Below are 20,556 nucleotides of genomic sequence, written 5' to 3'. Positions count from 1 at the left end.
AAGGAGTTCTGAGAGAGGTAAAAGATTACTTAAGTTATTTGTAACTACTTTATAGCTGATCTATAAGGGGAAAGAATATTGACTAACGTTTTTTGGGTTGGTTTTTTTTTTTTTTTTTTGCATGTCTCCTAAAATGAAAATTTTTTTTGTAACACAGTATTGTGCACAATTCCATTTAGAAATGAATTTTTAGATTTTAGCATTTTAAAAGGAAAAGTAAAATACCTTTTGATAACGTGCAGTGTATTTGTACTTTGTATGTAACTTATCTTTTTCAAGGAACGCATTTATTTCGTCTACTCCCTTGGATGCCTTATTAAAAAGACTGTCAGTTTTCTCTTTTAGTGACTGGTTGAGCATAACAAATAGACTTCCATTGATACTGAATTTGAAAAGATTGTTGAGACGGAGAATGCATGTTTACAAAATTATCTCATTTTGTTCTCTTTACCTTATAATGCATTCTTTTTGTTAGTCTAACAAAATACATAATTAAGATCCTATCCAAGCATATTTTTTTTTTTTACTTCTTGGATTTATATCTGCTACTTAAGTTTTCATAAAGCATCAGTTTAATCTTTCAAGCATGTGATGATGAGAAGACATTGTATTGATGAGAAGAACCTTGTATTCCAAGATTGGGTATAAGATTTGCTATGTGATCTTACAAATCCAGTCCCTTAAAGATAGGCTGGAGTGATATTATTAAAGGCTGTTCTTGTTGTCTGGGGTGAGGGGATTTTTAGCTCTGGCATAAAATGCAGATTTTTAGCTGCTGATGTTAGATGTTTTTACACTATGCAAGGAAGAGTGAATTCAGAGAAGCTGGGGTTTTTTTCCCTTCTGTTCCCATTGCAGTAATATTAGCTTTTAAATACTTTAATATTGCATATAGTATACATTATGTACTGTACGCTGGATACGTTAATACAGTAGAAGTGCTGTATCATATACATAATATACCTTTTTTCTTTTTTTGATAAAGAGGTTCAGATGAATCCATGTACAATTTGAAATATTTGGTAACTTTCTTAGTTTGACTGTTTGCCTCAAGCAAGTGAAATTGTCATGTAACAGGCTTCAAGCCTCTTCCTGTATCTTCAGGAGCATATCAAAGCATACTATAAAGGCTGGGAATGAAATGTACGGTCAGGAAAGAAACGGAACATAATTTATTTTATCTGGAGGATAGAGGGTCCAATAGGTGTATAATTTGAAGTAGTGATTTGTTTTATTTCAGAACAGACAAACCGGAGTTCTAAGGGGAAAATAATTGAGTGCTATTTAGGTAGAATTATTTGTGTGTCTTATCTGAGAGGCTTTTCTAACAACTTAATGTTTAGCGTGATTGACAATTTAAAAGTAGCATTCTGCAGTGACGATATTTTGTATATAAACATCTCAAAGAGAAAGGATATTTTTAATATAAAGTTTCCAATCACAGGATTGATAAACTGACCTAGACACGCAAGCGGTTGCATTAGTTTCTTTTTTTGTGTTATTGAGCAGGTGAACTCTACAGCCAAGGCCATTCTGATGCATTTATTGCAGGGACAATTAGTAATGGCAGTACTGACTTGGAACAAGTTCATTGAGGCCCTCTGTCCTGTCATTCCTGTTTTACAGGTACTTCAAAACACTTTATCTGAATTTGTTGTGTGAAGTCATGTAAACAACACCACTATTATGTTAAACAACAAACAGAATATTCACTAAGTAGCAGATGAAAAATATGTTAACAGTAATATGCCTACAAACTTGTTTTGTTGGATGTCAAATGGAGAAATGTTTTATACGGGTCCTAATACCAGTCAGAGTTACTACTTTGAATTTGCAGACAAATTTGAGCCTGATATTACTAGAATGTGAAACTTTGACATGTCGTAGTAGAAATCAGCAAGTACTGACTGGGACTTAAATGGCTTGAAGATATGGGTGGATAATCCAAGTATAGATTAAAACATTGCATGAATTTTAAAATTAGCTAGTAATTACTAGAATGTCTCTCATATCTTAAGTTATAACTCCTCTGTGATGATTATATAATTTTGTGATCAAGTATGCACCCAATAAATAGCAATAGGTGTAAGCTGTATTTTCTGTATATTTTGATACTTGTTTTTTGTTTCTTGTTTCCAATATTGTAGAAGTATCAACAGTGTTAAATTTACACCTTAGTCTTCATATCTGTAACAATGTGCAAATTTTCTTTTTGTTATCTTGAATCTCAGCTTGATCTAATGGGAACTTGTGTTTTTCTTGGTCTGATTTTCAGCCTAATTGCTTCATCCAGATTATTTACCATTTTTTTCTGGTGCTAGAAATTTCCCTTCTATTATCTTCCTATAATCTTCCAGATTAGATATTTTGATGCACCTGTCAGATGTCTGTTATTCCTGATGTCTGGTTTTTTGCTTTAATTCTGTCTCTTATTTGACTTGGCTAATACATCCAAGTATACTTTTTGTCTTTGTTTTCTCCAAAAATATCACCCTTGATAGTCATACCTACTTATTCGTATCACTGCTATATGTTCATTTATTGCCTCCACCACACTATTACCATAAGTTGAAAAAACTGCTTATATGACTTAAGCCCTTACATAAACTACACAAAGATTGAGGCAAAAATGGGGAGATACTGCAAATAAGATAGGTCATGAAACAGAAGGCTCAGACAGAAAATTGATGCAGAGGAAATATACTGAGAACTTTAAAGTGGTGGGACAAAGGTTACTTCAGAGCTTTCTCGCCCAGTAATGTCAGCTTTTCTGTGTTACCCACCTACATATCTTCCATTAATATTCAAGATTGAATGGGGGGGGTAATGTAAGTTGTGGACTTAACAAACGAGAAAGAATTTATCCTTGCTCTCATTTTTGTGAGTAGAATTTTCAATTTAATAACCTGTATTGGCTGTGTACAATAGATACTTGAGCACAACACATCAGAGGCCTGTATTTACCTGATGCATATAAAATGTCTTGTATTTTACTCTAAGTTTTAAATGTTTGTGGTATCATTACTTGACGTAACTGATTCTGGTTTGTCTTGCTTCTATGTGAAAACGCTTTGATGAAATATCTGGAAGTAGATAAGTTTTAATGTCGTGAAGCAATTCCCTTGTAGGGACTTTTTTATTTATTTTATTTTATTTATTTTATTTTATCTTTTTGAAATGGAAACTGGCCTTATAGAGCATCATCGCGTTAACAAATTGAAAGATAAGGCTTCAGGTCAAAGTACCTCTGAGCCATGTAAAAATCTTTATTTTGGTTTGTATACAGGATCATTCATTAATTTTTAAAATTGTTTTTATGGAGGAGTGTTAATCTACAGATATCAAGTGTTTTCTTAAGGGTTATTAATTTTTTTTTCCAGGTGTTGCTGCTTCCCCAACCTCTCTTAGCCTCTAAAAGGGGAACTACCTTGTCGATTTTGCTAAGTTAGTAAGTGGATTTTAATTTTGGAAGTTTTTGTTTGTTTGATTTAGGGTTATGCTGACACAAAAGATACGCTAGGTAACTGTATCCTCAATTTGAGTGAAACAACCTCTGAGAAAGGAGAGGGTATTCTCCCTAGAACTACTAGACTACGAGCCGCTCTGCGTCTTCTCTTCTCAAAAAAGCAGTTGTAAGTAATGCCCTGTAGCATTTCGGAGCGTCTTCTAATGTTGATGACATAAATGTTTTCCCTAAAAATCCAACTGATTATTATGCAGTGGTTTGATTCGAAAGCTGTATTAATCAATATTGAATTAGTAAGTACTCCCTCTGCCACTGTATGAATTCTATAAACTAATTAATTTTTTACTATACAGCTAAAGTTTTCCAGTATGAGGACTTTATGTATTTATTTTAATTGTTTACTCCTTTAGGGTTCGTTCTGTAGCACTTAAACATTTGACATTCCATCTTTTGAATGAAGAGGGGGCAAACCTGAAACGCCCGCATCTGCATGGTAGTGTGCTTTCCAGCATTTCAAACTTATTGGTTATAGGTAGAGCTATTGAGCTAAAATTGGATGATAAAACAGAGTCAATATTTAAGGTGAGTAAACTCTGTCTAAATATTATCCATGATCAGCTCTTCTACCTGCTCAGTCACTGAAGTTACCACTTTCTGAAGGTTGCAGTGTTTCATACAAATTGGCTTGCTTCATAAAAAGAAATCCATTGATATATTCTTTCTGTATGAACTTAAACAGTAGTTTTTATGTTACCATGTGCAACAATAAGAAAATTCCTCCTCCCACCCCTCCACCCCCTGTTAAGTTTAACAGCAAGACTTGTGTACAGAGACCACAAGACTGCTCTGTTTACAATAATTTCATTGTACACAGAGTCTGATTTTTTTCTCACAAAATTTTTTTCCCCACAAAATCAATTTTTACTTAAATAGACACAAATTTCGAATATGAAATATTCTAAAATAGATTACAAACTATGACTGTGTTTTCTTAATGTTGCTGCTTTTGCAAAGTGAAAAATAAATCACAAGTATTTGACCTATCGGAAAACTTTTTTGTTTTTCAGTTTTTACCATTTCCCCTCCATGCTCCTTTCTTCTTTATCCGCAAAACTTTTAGATTAACAACAGCATGTTAAACAAATGCTAAGATGCTGGCCACCTGAAAAAAAATTGACAGCTCCTTGTACACTGGAATTATACTATTTCCCTACATTCATCAAGAATTTAGGACATAAATTTGTATGGATATGTAACATTATTTAAATTTCTCTAACCCTATTGTCATTAAAAAGGTCAGTCCCCTTCACAGACTTAGAAGCATATTCTGGTCTTTCTGTGTAGTATTGAACTTTCTGTAATCCTACATAAATTAAGCATTTTTTGTTAGAAATCTGTGCACTAGAAACTGTCATCTTGTTATATTCCACAGGTGTTAGAGAGTTGTTGCAAAAAGATTATAAACTAATCCTTTCTTATTACATGCATGTGGAACCTAATCAAATATATTCTAATGAGGAATTTAGGTTTTTTCTACTTTCTGTTGGGGAATTTGGCTGGTTACCTTGTTTTGTAATAGTGTACTGGGCGTAAATCTAATATAGTTTTACTTTTAGGTAGAAACTGTTGAAAAGCTGTATGATATCTTGACTTCTGATGCTGTTGACCTCATTTTACGAAAGTCTGCAGCTGAGCAGCTAGCAATCATTTTAGAAGGTAAATTTTTTCAAAAAATTTATGTTCATGTGCTGATCATTGCGTGAGCTTGCAATTTTGCTGTGTTTCCTATATGCTTGTGCTAAGGGTAGTCTGTAATTTTTATGTATATTGTTGGACCAGAATTTTAACATTATAATGGATGATCTGTTAATTAAAAAAAAAATGTTATTCATTGTTGTATCCCTCAAGAATAAGAAATAGAAATAGTGTTATTTCTTAGATTACACAGGCTAGCTAATAGGATTTTATACTTAGTGAAGAATTTCTTGTGTCATTCTGAATTTCTTCCTGCATTTTCAGTTTGGCTGAGTACAGTTAAAATGGATTGAAATGCTATTTGTGTGAATGAGAGTTCAGTAAACTCAAGCTAAGCTTCCAAGGTTACACTCTATGTCAATGTCAAGAGGCAGACTTGCTGCGGCATTTCATCTAATATGTTCACAAGGAAAGTGTACCTCCTTTTATTTTTTATGATTTAAGTGACTAAAATCATAAATTTACATCACAGGTTTTTTTTTATAATTGTGTCACTTGCATGGGGAAAAATTATGAATTCTGGTAAAGAAGATCTGGTTGAATTAAGATGCAAATAAGCAATCCTGAATAGAGCATTATTTGACTCTGTGCAAGGTCTTAACTGTATTGTTTCAAACCTGGATGTTTGTACTTTACCTACTCAAACTCTAATTCAAGTATGTTTTGTTTAAGGAACTCAAATCCTAATGATGGAACGTAAGTTTTTCACTGTAGGAAGGTGAAGTCTTAGATAATATTAAAATTAATACTTGTCAGAAAAATAATCACAGGAATGAGGAAATGTCAACTGTCTACTACTATCCACATTTGACTGAAATTGAGTTGCCCTGGGGATCGCTATAGTTGTGGAACATGAAGTTCTTATGGAAAGTTATGCAAGATATTTGAGAGTCTAGTGTTCAAGACTTTGAGGAGGCTTGCATTGGTAGAGCTAGAGCTGTGCTTGTTCTCTTGATTGTCAATTTTGGAAACTTGTTCTCACCAGCAAAAGTTTGTGATCTTGCAGGAAGAAGTTTAGTATTAAATTGCTGCAGAACCAGTGATTCTTACTATCTTCTGTTTTTCTTACAGATACCAAAATGCATGGCATTGTGAAAAAGTTGGGTATGATAGAAAAGATTTTGGCTTACCTTAATGACTGTATACATGTAGATGGCAAGGTAAAAATACCGTGACAAGTTCTTCAATCATTGCACAGCACAACAGTAATAAAATTTGCCTTTTTCTGCATTTATAACACTAAACTTTGTGTTAATATGGCACGGAATACAAACGTTTAGAAACAAATTTACTGCAAAAATGCAAAGCTTGGCCATCTACCACAAATATACACTCAACTCCAAATGTGATCTTATGTCCTGACACCCTCCCTGGTAAGGTGATCTTATATTGGTCGGAAAATTACTTATACCTGAAACTCAATCTGACATGTAGATTCCCATATACAATAACATCTCATTTTTACTTTTAATTTGCTTCAGGACTTAAGTTTAGAGACTACAATATGCTATATAACACTTTTTTTTTTTTTTTTTTTTTTTAAGACCAAGAAATTTTTGGGTTTTGGTCTTTACTGAGAAAGCTTCAGGGAAGTTCTGATATACTATTCTCATAGGTTGGCAAATCAATCTTCTTTCATTAAGAGAATCTTAGCATTATCAAAACTATAACAAACATCCAGGAAGGGCACAGGTAACAACTCTTAAGGGTCTGTGACACCTTTCTTTTGCATATATGGCTTGTGGAATGCAAGATCCTTATACTAAATAGGATGTGCAAACTTTACATGTTGGAAGCTCCAGAGTATTTAGGAGGAGAAGTCTAAAAGTGCACATGTTGAAAAATGAATGGTTTAGATCAAGTCAGCAGGAGAACGTAAGCTGACAGCTTGCACTTCAAGTGCAAGCATTCAGAAATTTGTCAGCTCTGTATTGATAGAAGTTTTGGATCCCAAATGCTCTGCTCTTGATTTGTAGAACTCATCAGGAACTCGTCAACAAAGTTTTAAGTTGACAAGCAGGTATTCTTTATTGTGGCGCCGGAGAACACGGGGGATAGCTCCTCCTAGCATATTCTGTCCAAGCATCAAGCAAACCATGATTATATTGTCGTTAGTCATACATATTCATTATATTGTATACATATTCATGAAGTTGTTTATACATGACATCACATTCCTGGAACATTCTTCCTGCATGCGCACTTTATTATGGTAGGGGTCTTTGAGACCTTTGGTGGTCGTTTCTTCATTATCTTCCTCTTCATCACCTTATCTTTTCCTTGAATTCTTGTTCTGGTAGTCTTTGAGGTTTGCACAGTAGATAAGTGCTTACGCCAGTTTAATTAGTTCGGTAACGCTGCTGACATAAGTGAGCGATTTCTTCTCGTCCTTCTACTTATCAGTTAACTTAGCTACAGCACATCCTGAACATCTGCTAGTTTCAGACACTCTTTATCTACAGTCCTGTTTTGCTTGTCCTGGGTTCAGCTATAGCAGTCATTTTTCTCCTTCTTAGTAGCTGGTGCAGTGCTTACAATAAATTTTGTGCGAAGGTCATAAGGTTCTAAAACTATGTCAGCTACAATGATTTATCTTATACAATGATCCTTATTATGTTCTTTTGGTTGGACTTTTTAGGTTTGGAAAGTTTGTTGTTATGTACAAAGCCACCATGCTTAAAGTTACTTAAAACTGAATTTTCTTGTTTACAAAGGATTATATTTAATTTTGTACTGCCTTGTCTCAGCTCTGTAAAATAACCGTAAAATGTTTCCTCTGCAGACTAAGTAGTCTTACTCCTGTCTCTTGAGCACAACCAGTAGAAGTCCCATCCTCAGCCTCTTCAAGCTCTGAGGAGCACTACTTGTCTCTTGTGTTGATACAGTTTAGTTTAAACAAAAAGTAGTGAGAGTTTCGTTAGGTCAAAGAAAGACCATGTACGTTTGATTAAGTCATTGGGACACTATCCTGAAGGAATCTAGCCCAGATACTGGTTCTGCCCTTAAATGATGCTTTTTTTATTTCATCCTAAAATCAATCGAAAAGAAAAACAAACAAAAAATCAAATGGAAAAAAACCTTGCCTGTTCTTAGAAAAGTGTCTACTGAGAAAAGGATAAAGGAAATAGTAAACGGAAAAAGTACTGTTTAAATAAGGCTTTATGTTTGGTTGTGCAAAAGACTCTTTCCGTACTAAATAAGCAGCATTTTTGTTTATTCAGTATTAAACTAAACTGCATTTGGTTTACAAAACAAATTTTAAAGGCAAAACTGCACACGGGCAAAGTAATGGTACTGTGAAAGACATAGTGCCTTCTCATTGTTAGGAGCAGTGACTTTGGTCATGGTTTTGGTCACTGATAATTTAACTTTTATTGGACTGCTTTTCCTTCTTAGATTTCCTTATCTAAAAGATTAGGACCCAGAAAATGAATGTGATACAATAAGCTATTTGCTTTTAAAAAAAAACCTTTAATAAACTTACATTTTTGTAAATATTTGGGGTTTTTTTTAATCTTTCAGGTCACATGCCACTTAAAAATACGTATTTTGAAAGCAAATGTTATAATTGTGTTACAATGATAGAGCCCAATAAAATGACCATCAATTGCTAATAAAATAAAACCAGAAGTGAATAAATATTTTCTAATGAATATGCATTTATCATCTGGATTAAATGTCCTTGTCTAAGAAAATTCTATTTTACTATAAATGGTGGAATGTATTGCTTCATAGCATGAGTTTGTATTAAGCATCTCATAATAGATTATCCTATTTGTTATCTGTATTTAATTCTTTTCTCTGTTCCTGCAGCTTATGGAATCCATAGTGTTACCATGTCTAACACTCTTACGCAAACTTGTGTATGCTGATCCAGCTGTTCGTCTGTCCCTAGCACAGCAATCATCTTTACTGCTTTCGCTATTCAGAGGTAAAGATTCTGTTTTGACTGTAATACATGCATGAAAAGGAGATCTGTGAAATACGGTTAGATATTTAACCAATAGCCTTCTTAAGAGCCTTGGATCACTTCAGAGTCTCTAAAATATAAATCACTGTGTGCGAGTATTACCTGTGTTGTGGCATCTGTTTAAGATCTTGGCACATTTTTTTTACCAGTGTCATTGTATGTAGTTGTATATATGTTTTCTAACACATTTTTAAATATCTTTGTTTCATTCAGCTTCCCTGATATTCCAAAATGATCCTGCTGTTTTAACTGAAACTACAGTATTGCTTTGTCTTCTGTTGTTTGATGAAGTAGCAAGAACAGAAATGTGGTATGAAAAAAGTTATTTAATGGCATACTCTCTTGTCAAAATTTCAGGTTTTAATGAAAATAAGTTTATGTATATAAGTTAAGTGTATATATATATATACACACATATATATCTCAAATTATGACCCAAACTTTTATATATAAAAATTGCATATTTGTAGGTCAGACAAGTAGTTTCAATACTTGGGTTGCATGCTGCATAGGTCTACATGGCATTTTTTTTCAGTATAAATACTTTGTACCTCAGTGTTTATTTGAAGTTTAATTTTCAAAAACCCCTGGTTGGTCTGTAATCCATGTTTTCCATAAATGGAAAATACAGAAATGAAATAGCTATCTGTAGGCGTGGGTTTTTAAACTTAATTATAATTCACCTTTTTATCTTGGTTTTTAAGTGTAGCAGTTGTTCTTAAACCAACAGACCTCAGCTTATGATATTTTGTTATTTGAAATTTGCATATACGTCAGAAAAAATATGCTTTTGGAATTCACACACATGAAGTTTACTGAAAAGAATTATAATGCATATTTTTTCTCTAATAGAATAAAGCAAACAAGAATGTGCTTTGGCATGTTACCTTTAATTTAATTTTTACCAGCAGTACATCTGCACAAGTATGCTGTATATGTGTGATCTAAGAGGTATCTTAATGTTGCATAATCATAGAATCATGGAATAGTTAGGGTTGGAAAGGACCTTGAGATCATGAAGAAATATTGTTTGTTAATACAAATACTAAAGAGCTAGCTGGAGGAAAAAATACAGCCTTATCTGAATAATAAAGAAATAACAAGTGTAGCATCAGCAGAAAATTGAAGCTTAATAAAAAGAATAATAACTATAACTTAATCTCTTGTAGGGCTGATGGCAAAACCAGTAGTGATACTGGCCTCCCTGTCTTCAGTTTACCTGTTGCTGTTGTTAGAAGGTACGTGTGGGTGGGGTTTTTTTGGTGGTTAGTTGTTTTTTTTTGTTGTTGTGGTTTTGTTTGGGGTTTTGGAGTTTTCCTTTGAGGAGAGAGAGTGGGGTTATTTTTATTTTTTTTTTTTTTTCAAAGTTCTTTTCAGAGTTAACTCTGCTGCTTTCCATTTGCAGTCCTTCCTGAAGTCTGGTGGTGGAAGAATGAAGGGAAATCTTTGATATTAAATCCAGAGTTGTTTGCATTCGTAAGCATGGAGGGTTTTTTCCAGACTTGCTCTAATAGATCACTTAATTAAAAAAGGGAACAAAAACCAAACAGAAAACCCCAAAAAAAACCCCAAACCAACCAGTAACAACAAACAAAAAACCCAGGCAAAAAACATCAACCACTTAAAAAAAGTATTATTTTTCTTTTATTTAGGTATCATCTCCCAGTCAGGATCACTGCTCATCATGTAGTTAGCCCTAATACTGTTGTGGTGCCATTGTCTTCTGAGTACTTGACTATGAAACCTGTGTCAGATATGCTTAAGATGTCTTGGAATCTGTCTTGGTACCATGGGACTGAAAACCTATTGCAACTGATAAATTATGAGAAAGAAGCAGAAAGGTGAGCCATTTTATTTTCATTTTAAATACCAATGTATTTTAATTAAATTATTGTTCCGTTTAGTTTAAATAGGTTTTCAACTTCAAACAGCAGTTCAGGTTGTTACTCATTTGAGAATACTCTCCTTTTAAATGTAAAGGATCACATCCCAAGAGGCTGTAGATATATTGTCAAAGTTAACGTTTTACTTAAATTGCTTTCTACATGAAGTCTAGAGCTTGATCCAGCTTTTATTGATGGTCAGACTAATTTCAAATGATTTAAAGTGGGTTCTGTGGCTGTTTTTCTTTGTAGTCATTACGGTTTTTAGGGAGCTGCCTTTTAATTTTTTTTTTATAGTTGCATAGCTTTTTCCCTGGGACTTTAAATTTCAAATAGTTATTATTTTAATGGAAATACTAAGAATTATGATAGATAATGAACAAAATTCCCTTTACATCCTTTGATTAGCTCTTGATTAATCATAATTTCTCTCATTGAGACTACTTAGTGCCTAGAACTCAATGTCTTTGAATATTCTTGATTTAATAGGACTGAGATAGGTCAATCTAGACCATTTTTTAGTTTTTGCTTGTTTCCTTTAAGGAGTCCTACAAGTTTTATTAGTAAATAGTGTGATTCTGAGACATGGGAAACTGAAGTTATTGATTTGATAAATCATTTTCATTTTAAGTTCCTTCAGGCAATAACAAAGCAATCTCTTAAAAAAGAGTATAGGAAAATAATATAGTCCAAGTGACCAACATTTACAATAGCGTGGAGGAAAACTTCATTACAAACAATGTGAATAGCACCTTTCAAGTAACTTTTTGAGGCGCCATTTTCCCAAAAAACCCAAACAGCTCAAGATTTTAAATGTGGTAGTGGTGTTTGTTATTGTTAATTTTTATTGGGGTTGGGTTTTCTTTTTTGGTGGGGAGAGAGGGATGAGAAAGGATGGGTTAACAATTTATGTTTTGTCTTCTCACTTGAACTGAGAAATGAAGGAGTCAACACTCACTGAAATAGTTTGTAAAAATAGTGGCTGTTAATAATTTCTCTTGTACATTTTCAGATTTTTAGACTCACTAAAACTATCTTCAGAAGACATTCTTATACTCAAGATAACTCACACAAACTATGGACTGCGGGATTGTCTTAATTCGATCATTCAGGCAGTATCCCATAGGGATGTTAGAGCTGCTCTGTCGAGGCTTAGTTTTTACATTCTGAATGACAGGCTCACGTTAAAATGCAATCCTGGGTCTTGTGGAGCCATTTTGAAGAGCTTTGTTTGGCAAAAAGCAATAAACAGGTAAGCATATTGACTACAGAAATCCATAAGGGTTATGATGCTTAAGTTGTAAATTTTCTAGTTTTCATATTTTAAATTTACGGAATTGATTGTTCATGTATGTCTGGTTCTGATATATATATATGTATATGTATATGTGTGTATATATGTGTATATGTATGTGTGTGTACATATATATATATATATTGTTCCCTGTGTCTGTTGGAAGGACAACAGAGGAGGGCATAAGCAATCCAGGAGGTTCCTGGGGCGCATCAGTAACAATTTCCTGATCCAGGTGACAGAGGAGCCAATAAGGAGAGGTGCTTTGCTGGACCTCATGTTCAGAAAGAAGCAAGGACTCATTAGGGATGTGAAGGTCTAAAGCAGCTTTGAATCTCGCGACCATGAGGCAGTAAAGTTCACATTCCTGAGGGGAGGGAGCAGGGCAAAAAGTAAGATCACAGCACTGGATTTCAGGAGAGCAAACTTTGACCTCTTCAAAGATCTCACTGTTGGTGTCTCATGGGATCAGGCTCTGGAGGGAGGAGAGGTCCAAGAAAGCTGGTTAATATTCAGTGATTGCCACCTCCAAACTGAGAGAGCCATGGCATTGAGCAGGAAGTCAGGCAAAAAAACCTGGGGGCCTATGTGAATGAACAAGGAGCTCCTGACAAACTGAGACACAGAAAGCCCACAGAGGATGGAAGTAGGGGCAGGTAACCTGGGAGAGAGAGAGAGATATTGCCTGGCCATGCAGAGGCGCAGTTAGGAAAACAGAAAACCCACCTGGAATTGAATCTGGCAAGTGATGTCAAAGACAACAAGAAGGGCTTCTTGTTGACGAAAGGAAGGCTAGGGAAAAAGTGAGCTTGCTGCTGAAAGGGCCAGGGGTCCCAATGACACAGGACATGGAAAAGGCTGAGATACTGTCTTCTTCACCTCGGACTTTATCAGCAAGACTGGCTTTCAGGAATCTGAGGTCCCAGAGACCATGGAGAAATTCTGAAGCAAGAAAGACATGTCAGTGAAAGAGGATCAGTGTAGGGAATACATAAGCAAACTGGACATACATAAAGACATGTGCCCTGATGGGATGCACCCATGAGTATATCCTGATTGAAGTAATTTCATATCCACTTTGATCAATCAAGGTGACTGGGAGAGGTGCCTGAGAATGGGAGGAAAGCAAATATCACTCCTGTCTTCAAAAAGGGCAGGAATGAGAACCCAGGAACTACAGGCCAGTCCTTGGGAAGGTGATGGAGCAGCCAATCCTGAAACCCATTTCCATGCACGTGAATGGCAAGGTCAATGGGAATCAACACAGGGTCCAGTCCTGTTCAACATCTTCATTAACGATTGAGATGATATGGCAGAATACACCCTCAGCAATTTTGCTTATGTTACAAAACTGGGAGGAGTGGCTGGTATGCAAGTGTTGTGCTGCCATCCAGAGGGACCTTGATAGGCTGAAGAAGTGCGTTGACACAAACTTCCTGAAGCTCAACAAGGAGAGGTACAAACTCCTGCACCTGGGTGGGAACAACCCCATGCACCAGCATAAGCTGTGGTCAACCAAGCTGGAAGGTAGCTTCTAAGAAAAGGACCTGGGGATCCTGGTGGACATGGTGCTGAACATGAGCCAGCAATGTGCCTTTGCAGAAAAGAAGGGTAATGGTATCCTGGACTGGATTAGGAGGACTGTTGCCAGTAGGTTGAGGCAAGTGATCCACTCTGTAATGGTGAGGCCACACGTGGAGTGCTCGGTCCAGTTTGGACTCCTCAGTATGAGAGGGATGTGAACATATAGGTGAGAGTCCAACGAAGCACCAGAAATACAGTGAAAGACTGGATCATCTTTTCTATGAGGAAAGGCTCAGAGAGCTGGTACTGGTAAGCCTGGAAAAGGTTCAGAGCTGGGACCTTAGCAATGTGTACAAGGATCTGAAGGAAGGGTGTAAAGAAGACTGAGCCAGGCTCTTTGCAGTGGTGGCCAATGATAGGACCAAAGGTAATGCGTACACGCTGAAACACAGGAGGTTTCCTCTGAACATCAGGAAACACTTTTTTGCTGTGAAGGTGACCCAGTGCTGGCGCAGGTTGCCCAGGAATATTATGGAGTCTCTATCCTTGTTGATATTTAAAAGCCGCTTGGACATGGTCTTCAGCAACCAGCTGCAGGTATCCCTGGGTTAGACCTCCAGAGGTCTGTTCCAATCTCGATGTTTATGCGATTCTGTGATTTACATACACAAAACCAGCAAAAAATAAGAATGCTGTGTTTAAAATAAAGATTATTTTAAAATGCATAGGTAGGCTTTGCTATTATTATTATTTGTGAGTATTTAATAGCTAATTACCTTTTCTTTCCTGTCTGTGACCTTGTTCAGATTTTTCTACCTTTTACTACATGCAATCCTATGTTTAATATATGTAAATAGACTTTAAACATACATAACAATTTTATAATACACAAGAAATGTGTAAAAGTATATAATAATTTAATATAGCCTATATATATAATATAATTGGTATAATTCTGTATTTGCTATATGTAAATATATGTGATATACATAGTGACTTTATAATTCCACATTTGCTGGTGACTTCAGCCCTATTAGGCTGAGATTTTAAACTTTTTTAATGTGCTACAAGTATGAAAGTAAACATTTTTGTTTGTATTGCAGGTTTCTCCAAGTGCTTCCAGCTTCTGTGGAGGATGAGAAGCTTTTAGTAGATGTCTTAAGATTTTTAAACAAGTTGCTAAGAGAGCAGAGATCAAGTTTGGAATCAAACCATCTAAAGTGGATCTTGAAATCATTGCTTAAAAATGTAAGGATATATCTAAGAAGTTAGCTGTAGACTGTAAGAAATAATATAACTGTGAACTGGCTGGTTTGTTTCTGATGAGTTCCTCAACAAAAATGACTTTAGTAACAAAAGAAATAGCAGATATTGCGGTATTAATGTCTGCTACTTTGTGCTTGGTGCTACAGTTTTAGTGTTTGGGGAAGTTAACTTTGAACAAGAGTAAACTTCCTTCTTTCCTTTGCTTAGTATATGAATTGTTTCTCTAAACTCAAATTTTATATTTGCCAGAAGCAAGCAACATCTACCAGTGTGTCTTGATCTGGTTTAACTATGGTAATACAGTTGTATAAAGCCATATAACTATAGTCAGCTATGCATAGCTCTTTGCAGAGCTCTATATGTACGTGTAACTATATATACTTATATGATATTGTTAACTATGTAACTATATGAACATATGTGTTCACATAGACATAGATGTGCATACATGCATATGTGCTAAGCATAGGCAGTTGTATAAGGTATGCTTAGCTACATAACTAAATATGTGTTGTCTGTGTAACTTAAAAGCTTGATGTTCCTATTGGAATGTTCTGTTTGGCAAAAAGATAGAAATAAACGTTATCTGTCCACATTAAGAACAAGAATTGTAAGTTAGGATAGATTTGCTTTCAGTGTGTCTGTCACTTCAGTTTGTTTTTTAAATGATTATGTCTATTTTTCAGTTTCTCTAGACTCCTGGGCTTTCTATTTGAGATTTGTTCTATCTAATACTGTTCAATTTAAGATGTGTAAAATTGGAAAATATAAAAACAAGTAGAAAATGAACATCACAAAGCAATTCAAACCAACTTTTATTATATTTGTTAAAATAAAATATTTCAATCTTGCTTTATAAAAACAAAGTATAAAAGTGATGGCTGCAGTTCTAGAAGTTTGCAAAGTACTTGTTTGCCCTTTTTTCTTCACAAAGCAAGGGCAAACTGCTCACGTGCAAGATCATTCATGGTCTTAAAAAAGATATCATATTAAGTACAGTCTCCATGCACTTGTATTTCCCCATTTTAAAATGCAGTCTAAGCATCTAGGAAAAAAAAATGCTAGTAGACAATTTTAATTACATATAGAACTCAGGTGCTTTAATTCATATGGCTAACTGCAAATCCTGTAAAATTTTGTAAGTATGGCCCATTCAATATATTAATGTAAAATCTTTATGTAAAATTATTTTAAGCCTTTCAACTGAGACATACAAGATACAACTTGATCTAATGTTTCTACTATGTGTTTTCTGGTTTTTTGTGATCTACATTTTTATTGCAGGTTATTGCTGTATATAACTGACTTTCACACTTCAAAATACACTGTGTCATGGCTGAATGCCAGGAAATTTTAAAGGCATTAACAGTAGATTCTTTTGTGCCATTTAGTAGATTCAAGTAATTGATAATTACAGGATATTTTCACTGTGCTTTTTACAGAAATACTCCTTAATAAAATGATCATGGAATTTGTAATTTATACTTTTTGTGGTTTGCAAGCTCCCAACAGAAAAATGGCTTTTGTGTGGGTATTAAAATAGCATTTAAATAATGCATTTTCTGACTGTATTTTTATTCTTTTCTTTTAGAAGCCAAAATCCCTTTTGGGCCTCCTGGTGCGACCAGAATCCCAAGTGCGGGATGAAATAGATGAAATACAGACTGGTGTCAGGCAGCAATTGGACAAAGAACTCATTCGTCTTTTTAACACATTGTTATTTTGTTCCATGTCAGTGACTGACAGGTACAGTATAAATTGACCTGCCTGTGTAATTCTGACTGGGGATCATAATACTTAATGCTGCTGTATCGTGGGCTGAATTTGAATATAATTACATCATGACCTAATCATCTTTAATTGTAAAAATGGAGTATACTCCTTTTGAAGATCAACATTAGATAGGCCTTCTCACAGTAAAATTAGGAAATCAACTAGGAAAATTGGAAGATGATGTACTAGTGGTCATTTGTTCAGCAAATAGACAGTTAAAACTGACTGCAGGGAGAAGATGGGCCATCCTTTGTCACTGCTGGAAATTTTCATAAGCAAATGATAACTTCATTGATTTTGTATCATTTATTTATAGCAAAGTAAAACATAGGAATATTTGAAATATCAACAAATGTTTATTTCAGTTGAACTCCATTTTGGCCTAATACAGTATATCAGTGCACATTAGTGATTATTTAGTACAGCTACTTCCAGCATGAAGTTCCACCCTTTTTCTGTCAATTAAGCATTTAATTTATTTTTCTCCGAGTTTCTAATATAATATATTCCCACATTAAATCTCTCTGTCCATGTGTATTCTAAGAGATACTAAAATTGCAGCTTAAGATAATATTTGTTTATTTAAGTGCCACAGTGTAATTGTTTGTAAAGATACTTTCAACATGTTATCTTCTTCACTCTTCCCACTCAGTTATTCATTTTCTAAAAGTCTTGGCAGCTGGTAAAGGGAGGATTACAGAAATTGCTGCTAGTTATATCTCCCATACCTGTATATCTACCTGAATTCTAGACTGATGGTATTTTGCAGGAAATGTTTTTAAATTTGTCTCTTCAGCAAGAACAAACATAAGTGTAACTACTAAGCTTTGCAAATCTTCTCATTGTTATCACTATTTTCAGTCTCTTACTCTTTATTTAACATGCTCCTTAGTAATTAGTTATATCTCACTTGTCAGATTTAAGTTAAGCAGCCCTGTTATAATCAGATGCAGTATTATGTTTTCAGAACCTTGTTGAAGCTAGAAATGTCAAATTTAGTTCCATGCTACTCTGGAACTAATTGCATAAGGCAATAGTAACTAATTGAGATGCTGAGACTTTCAGACTAACAGTAAGAAGAATGAGGCATTGCCCTCTTAGAAAATAATTCCTTGTAATAGCTTTGTGTTGACAGTTGATGATTTTTGTTTTTTATGATTAAACCAGAGAGGGCTTGGAACTTGCTGGCTCTTTCAGAACTGAGCTGGCCCTGAAGCTGCTACAGTGTTTAAGGCTAACAGATGCACCACGTTTTTATGGACTTCCTTCACTGGAGAGAACATTACGAGGAATGGTTCATGTTACTGCACTTCCAGGCTGGAGTACCTGTTCTGCTGAAGTTGAACCTGTCACAATTTGTAAGAAATATTTAACAGGTCTTCTTGAGGTAAGTAGCTTATGTTATTACTTAGCTTTAGGTTTGAATGCTTGTAAAGAAGTGCTTAACTAATTACACTGTATTTTTTATGATGTGCTTTTAGAGAGTATCATCACTAGGAATAGGTGGGGGAAAGATGCTTTTTTCTGCTAAGTAAATATAGAAACTAGATTGAGTGATCTGTATCTGTTCTTCTAAAGATTGGTTGTTTTGTGTGTTATGTGTGTGCCTTCATCCCCTGTTTAACAGGTAATACAAAGAGTGACTATAGTTTAATCAAGACGAAGAGTAGATGTGGGTGGGTTTGGTTTTTTTTCTTGTTCTGTTTTTGTTTTGGTTTTTTTTTGGGAGTGTTGGTTTTGTTTTTTTTTTTTTTGTTTTGTTGAAACACTAAGAATAAAAATCCAAGGTACTCTCCCATAGGCAAAATCCATGTGAGAAAGGTGGTCTGGGGGAACAATAACACATTAGGCAGGTTTTTAACACAGAGAAAGCAGAAACGAGGTAATTCAAGATGATGCAGCTGTTGGGAAGCCAAAATTTCATTGTTGTTTTCAGTGTTCTTATTTGTTTGTTAAGTCCATGGCCATGATAGACAACTAGGTTTTGCTCCTAAAATTCTATCTTTTGAAAACTCCAGTCTTCTTAAAGCTGTAGAAAAAGCATAGATCTGGCTTGTTGATTGTTTTACAGGTATTCAGTAAGGTAGGTACCTTTTAAAGTTTTCTTTTTAGTTTCAAATACTAAAATCTGAGGCTTGAAAAGCTTTTAAAGCAGGTTTAATTAATTTGCAATTCTGAATGGTATGAATAGCAGCCAGATAAGTGTCTGGCAAGTTTGTATACAGATAGTAATCATGTTTGTGATGGAAAAAAAAATAGTATTTTAGGGGGAAGTCTTCACTTGCCAAGATTTCCTTGAGTAGAAATAAATATTTTAGAACCGTTTGATTAGATGAGTTTCGAGGTTTGAAGTCTAGACTAAAAACGGCACCAAGGTTATAGATGTTATGCAAAAGAAAGATTATTACTGGACAAAAGCCTAATGAATATTATGGAATGAAATCAACTAGTAATGCATAAGCTCTGTGTGCAGAAGAATTATGCAGTTTTACTTGGCTTAAATATAAAAGTAATCATAGGTCTTTTTGGATAAGGGGAGAAAGCGGGACCGAAAGAATTTCTGTAGAGTGGGCCACTGAAAGAAAGAATAGCACCAAAAATGGAGACATTTAAATTGCCATGTTCTGGGGAGAAGAGAATACATCGAGAAGTATAAGTCTTAAGATTATGATTTTAATAAAATATTTTGGGGCATTTTTTGTTGAAAGCAGCATTCTTTTATTTTAACATATATGGAGATACTTGGTCAGAGAGTTTATTTTACATTATGATCCAGTGACCTTTATTTCTGTTGATTAGAATCTGATACACAAAGCTGACACATTTTTATTCTAGTTCAAATCAGAATAAAAGATATAAATTACCCTTCTTCTTGAATACAGAATTTTGAAAAGAAATTATATTTTTAATTCCAAACATAGCACAAAAATCTGTGTACAATAAATGGGCTGTTCACATTAAAAACAAAGTCTCAGGTCTCTGTTAATATTATGGTTATTAATAAGCTTGGCTGTGTTCTTCATTTGAGAAGCAAATAAAAATCACTGATCTTCAGAAATGTAACCATATAGGAAACCATCACATGACCAAATGACTAATAAATAAATAAATTCTCAAAATTCAGCTAAAAATCTGCCATCTTTTAATAGGTTTAAGTTATATTTTAGTGGTGTAAGACAGTTTGTACTCTACCTGTATGCTGCTTACCATGCTTACCTGTATAAGTCTACCATGAACTTGTACCCCTACTCCTAGGTCATCTCATCGTTTTATGTTGAATGGGGAGGAAATGCTATGTCTTTCATGGGTAAAGGTGTTACGAAAAGCACAGTTCTTTGTTTGCTTCACTTATCTCATGAAATGACTGCTCAAGCCAAGGATATGGTGAGTGCCTTACAGTTGCCCTTATCTTGTCATTTGTGAGGGCTACACACATAGATTTTCATATGTGGTGGCGGAAGATGTCTTACATGGCAACAGATAGTAAAAATAAAAAAAAAATCTGCTCAATCTCATTTGGTATATAATGTTAGGTAAATGAATAGGAAAGCTGAAGATTCAGTTCTTGCCCCACTGAAATTATTCTGCAAGTAATTCTGTGGATTTAGAAAGGCCGCCTTTGAGA

General features: G+C 34.7%; 1 protein-coding gene across 1 annotated transcript in view; it reads left to right on the top strand.

Moving 5' to 3' along the window:
- Positions 1 to 20,556, top strand: part of RTTN (rotatin) — an 88,423-nt gene that overhangs the window by 25,807 nt on the left and 42,060 nt on the right. Inside the window, exons 16-29 of the mRNA XM_030498351.1 lie at positions 1,510 to 1,626; positions 3,493 to 3,632; positions 3,877 to 4,048; positions 5,083 to 5,182; positions 6,293 to 6,381; positions 9,035 to 9,152; positions 9,405 to 9,501; positions 10,361 to 10,429; positions 10,844 to 11,032; positions 12,087 to 12,326; positions 14,996 to 15,140; positions 16,750 to 16,904; positions 18,099 to 18,318; positions 20,187 to 20,315. Of these exons, the coding sequence (XP_030354211.1) occupies positions 1,510 to 1,626; positions 3,493 to 3,632; positions 3,877 to 4,048; positions 5,083 to 5,182; positions 6,293 to 6,381; positions 9,035 to 9,152; positions 9,405 to 9,501; positions 10,361 to 10,429; positions 10,844 to 11,032; positions 12,087 to 12,326; positions 14,996 to 15,140; positions 16,750 to 16,904; positions 18,099 to 18,318; positions 20,187 to 20,315 (1,980 nt within the window). The remainder of the gene's footprint in view (positions 1 to 1,509; positions 1,627 to 3,492; positions 3,633 to 3,876; positions 4,049 to 5,082; positions 5,183 to 6,292; positions 6,382 to 9,034; positions 9,153 to 9,404; positions 9,502 to 10,360; positions 10,430 to 10,843; positions 11,033 to 12,086; positions 12,327 to 14,995; positions 15,141 to 16,749; positions 16,905 to 18,098; positions 18,319 to 20,186; positions 20,316 to 20,556) is intronic.

This window comes from Strigops habroptila, chromosome 1, assembly GCF_004027225.2.
Source record: "Strigops habroptila isolate Jane chromosome 1, bStrHab1.2.pri, whole genome shotgun sequence".
NCBI classification, from domain to species: domain Eukaryota; kingdom Metazoa; phylum Chordata; class Aves; order Psittaciformes; family Psittacidae; genus Strigops; species Strigops habroptila.
This window is presented reverse-complemented; position numbering and strand designations above follow the sequence as displayed.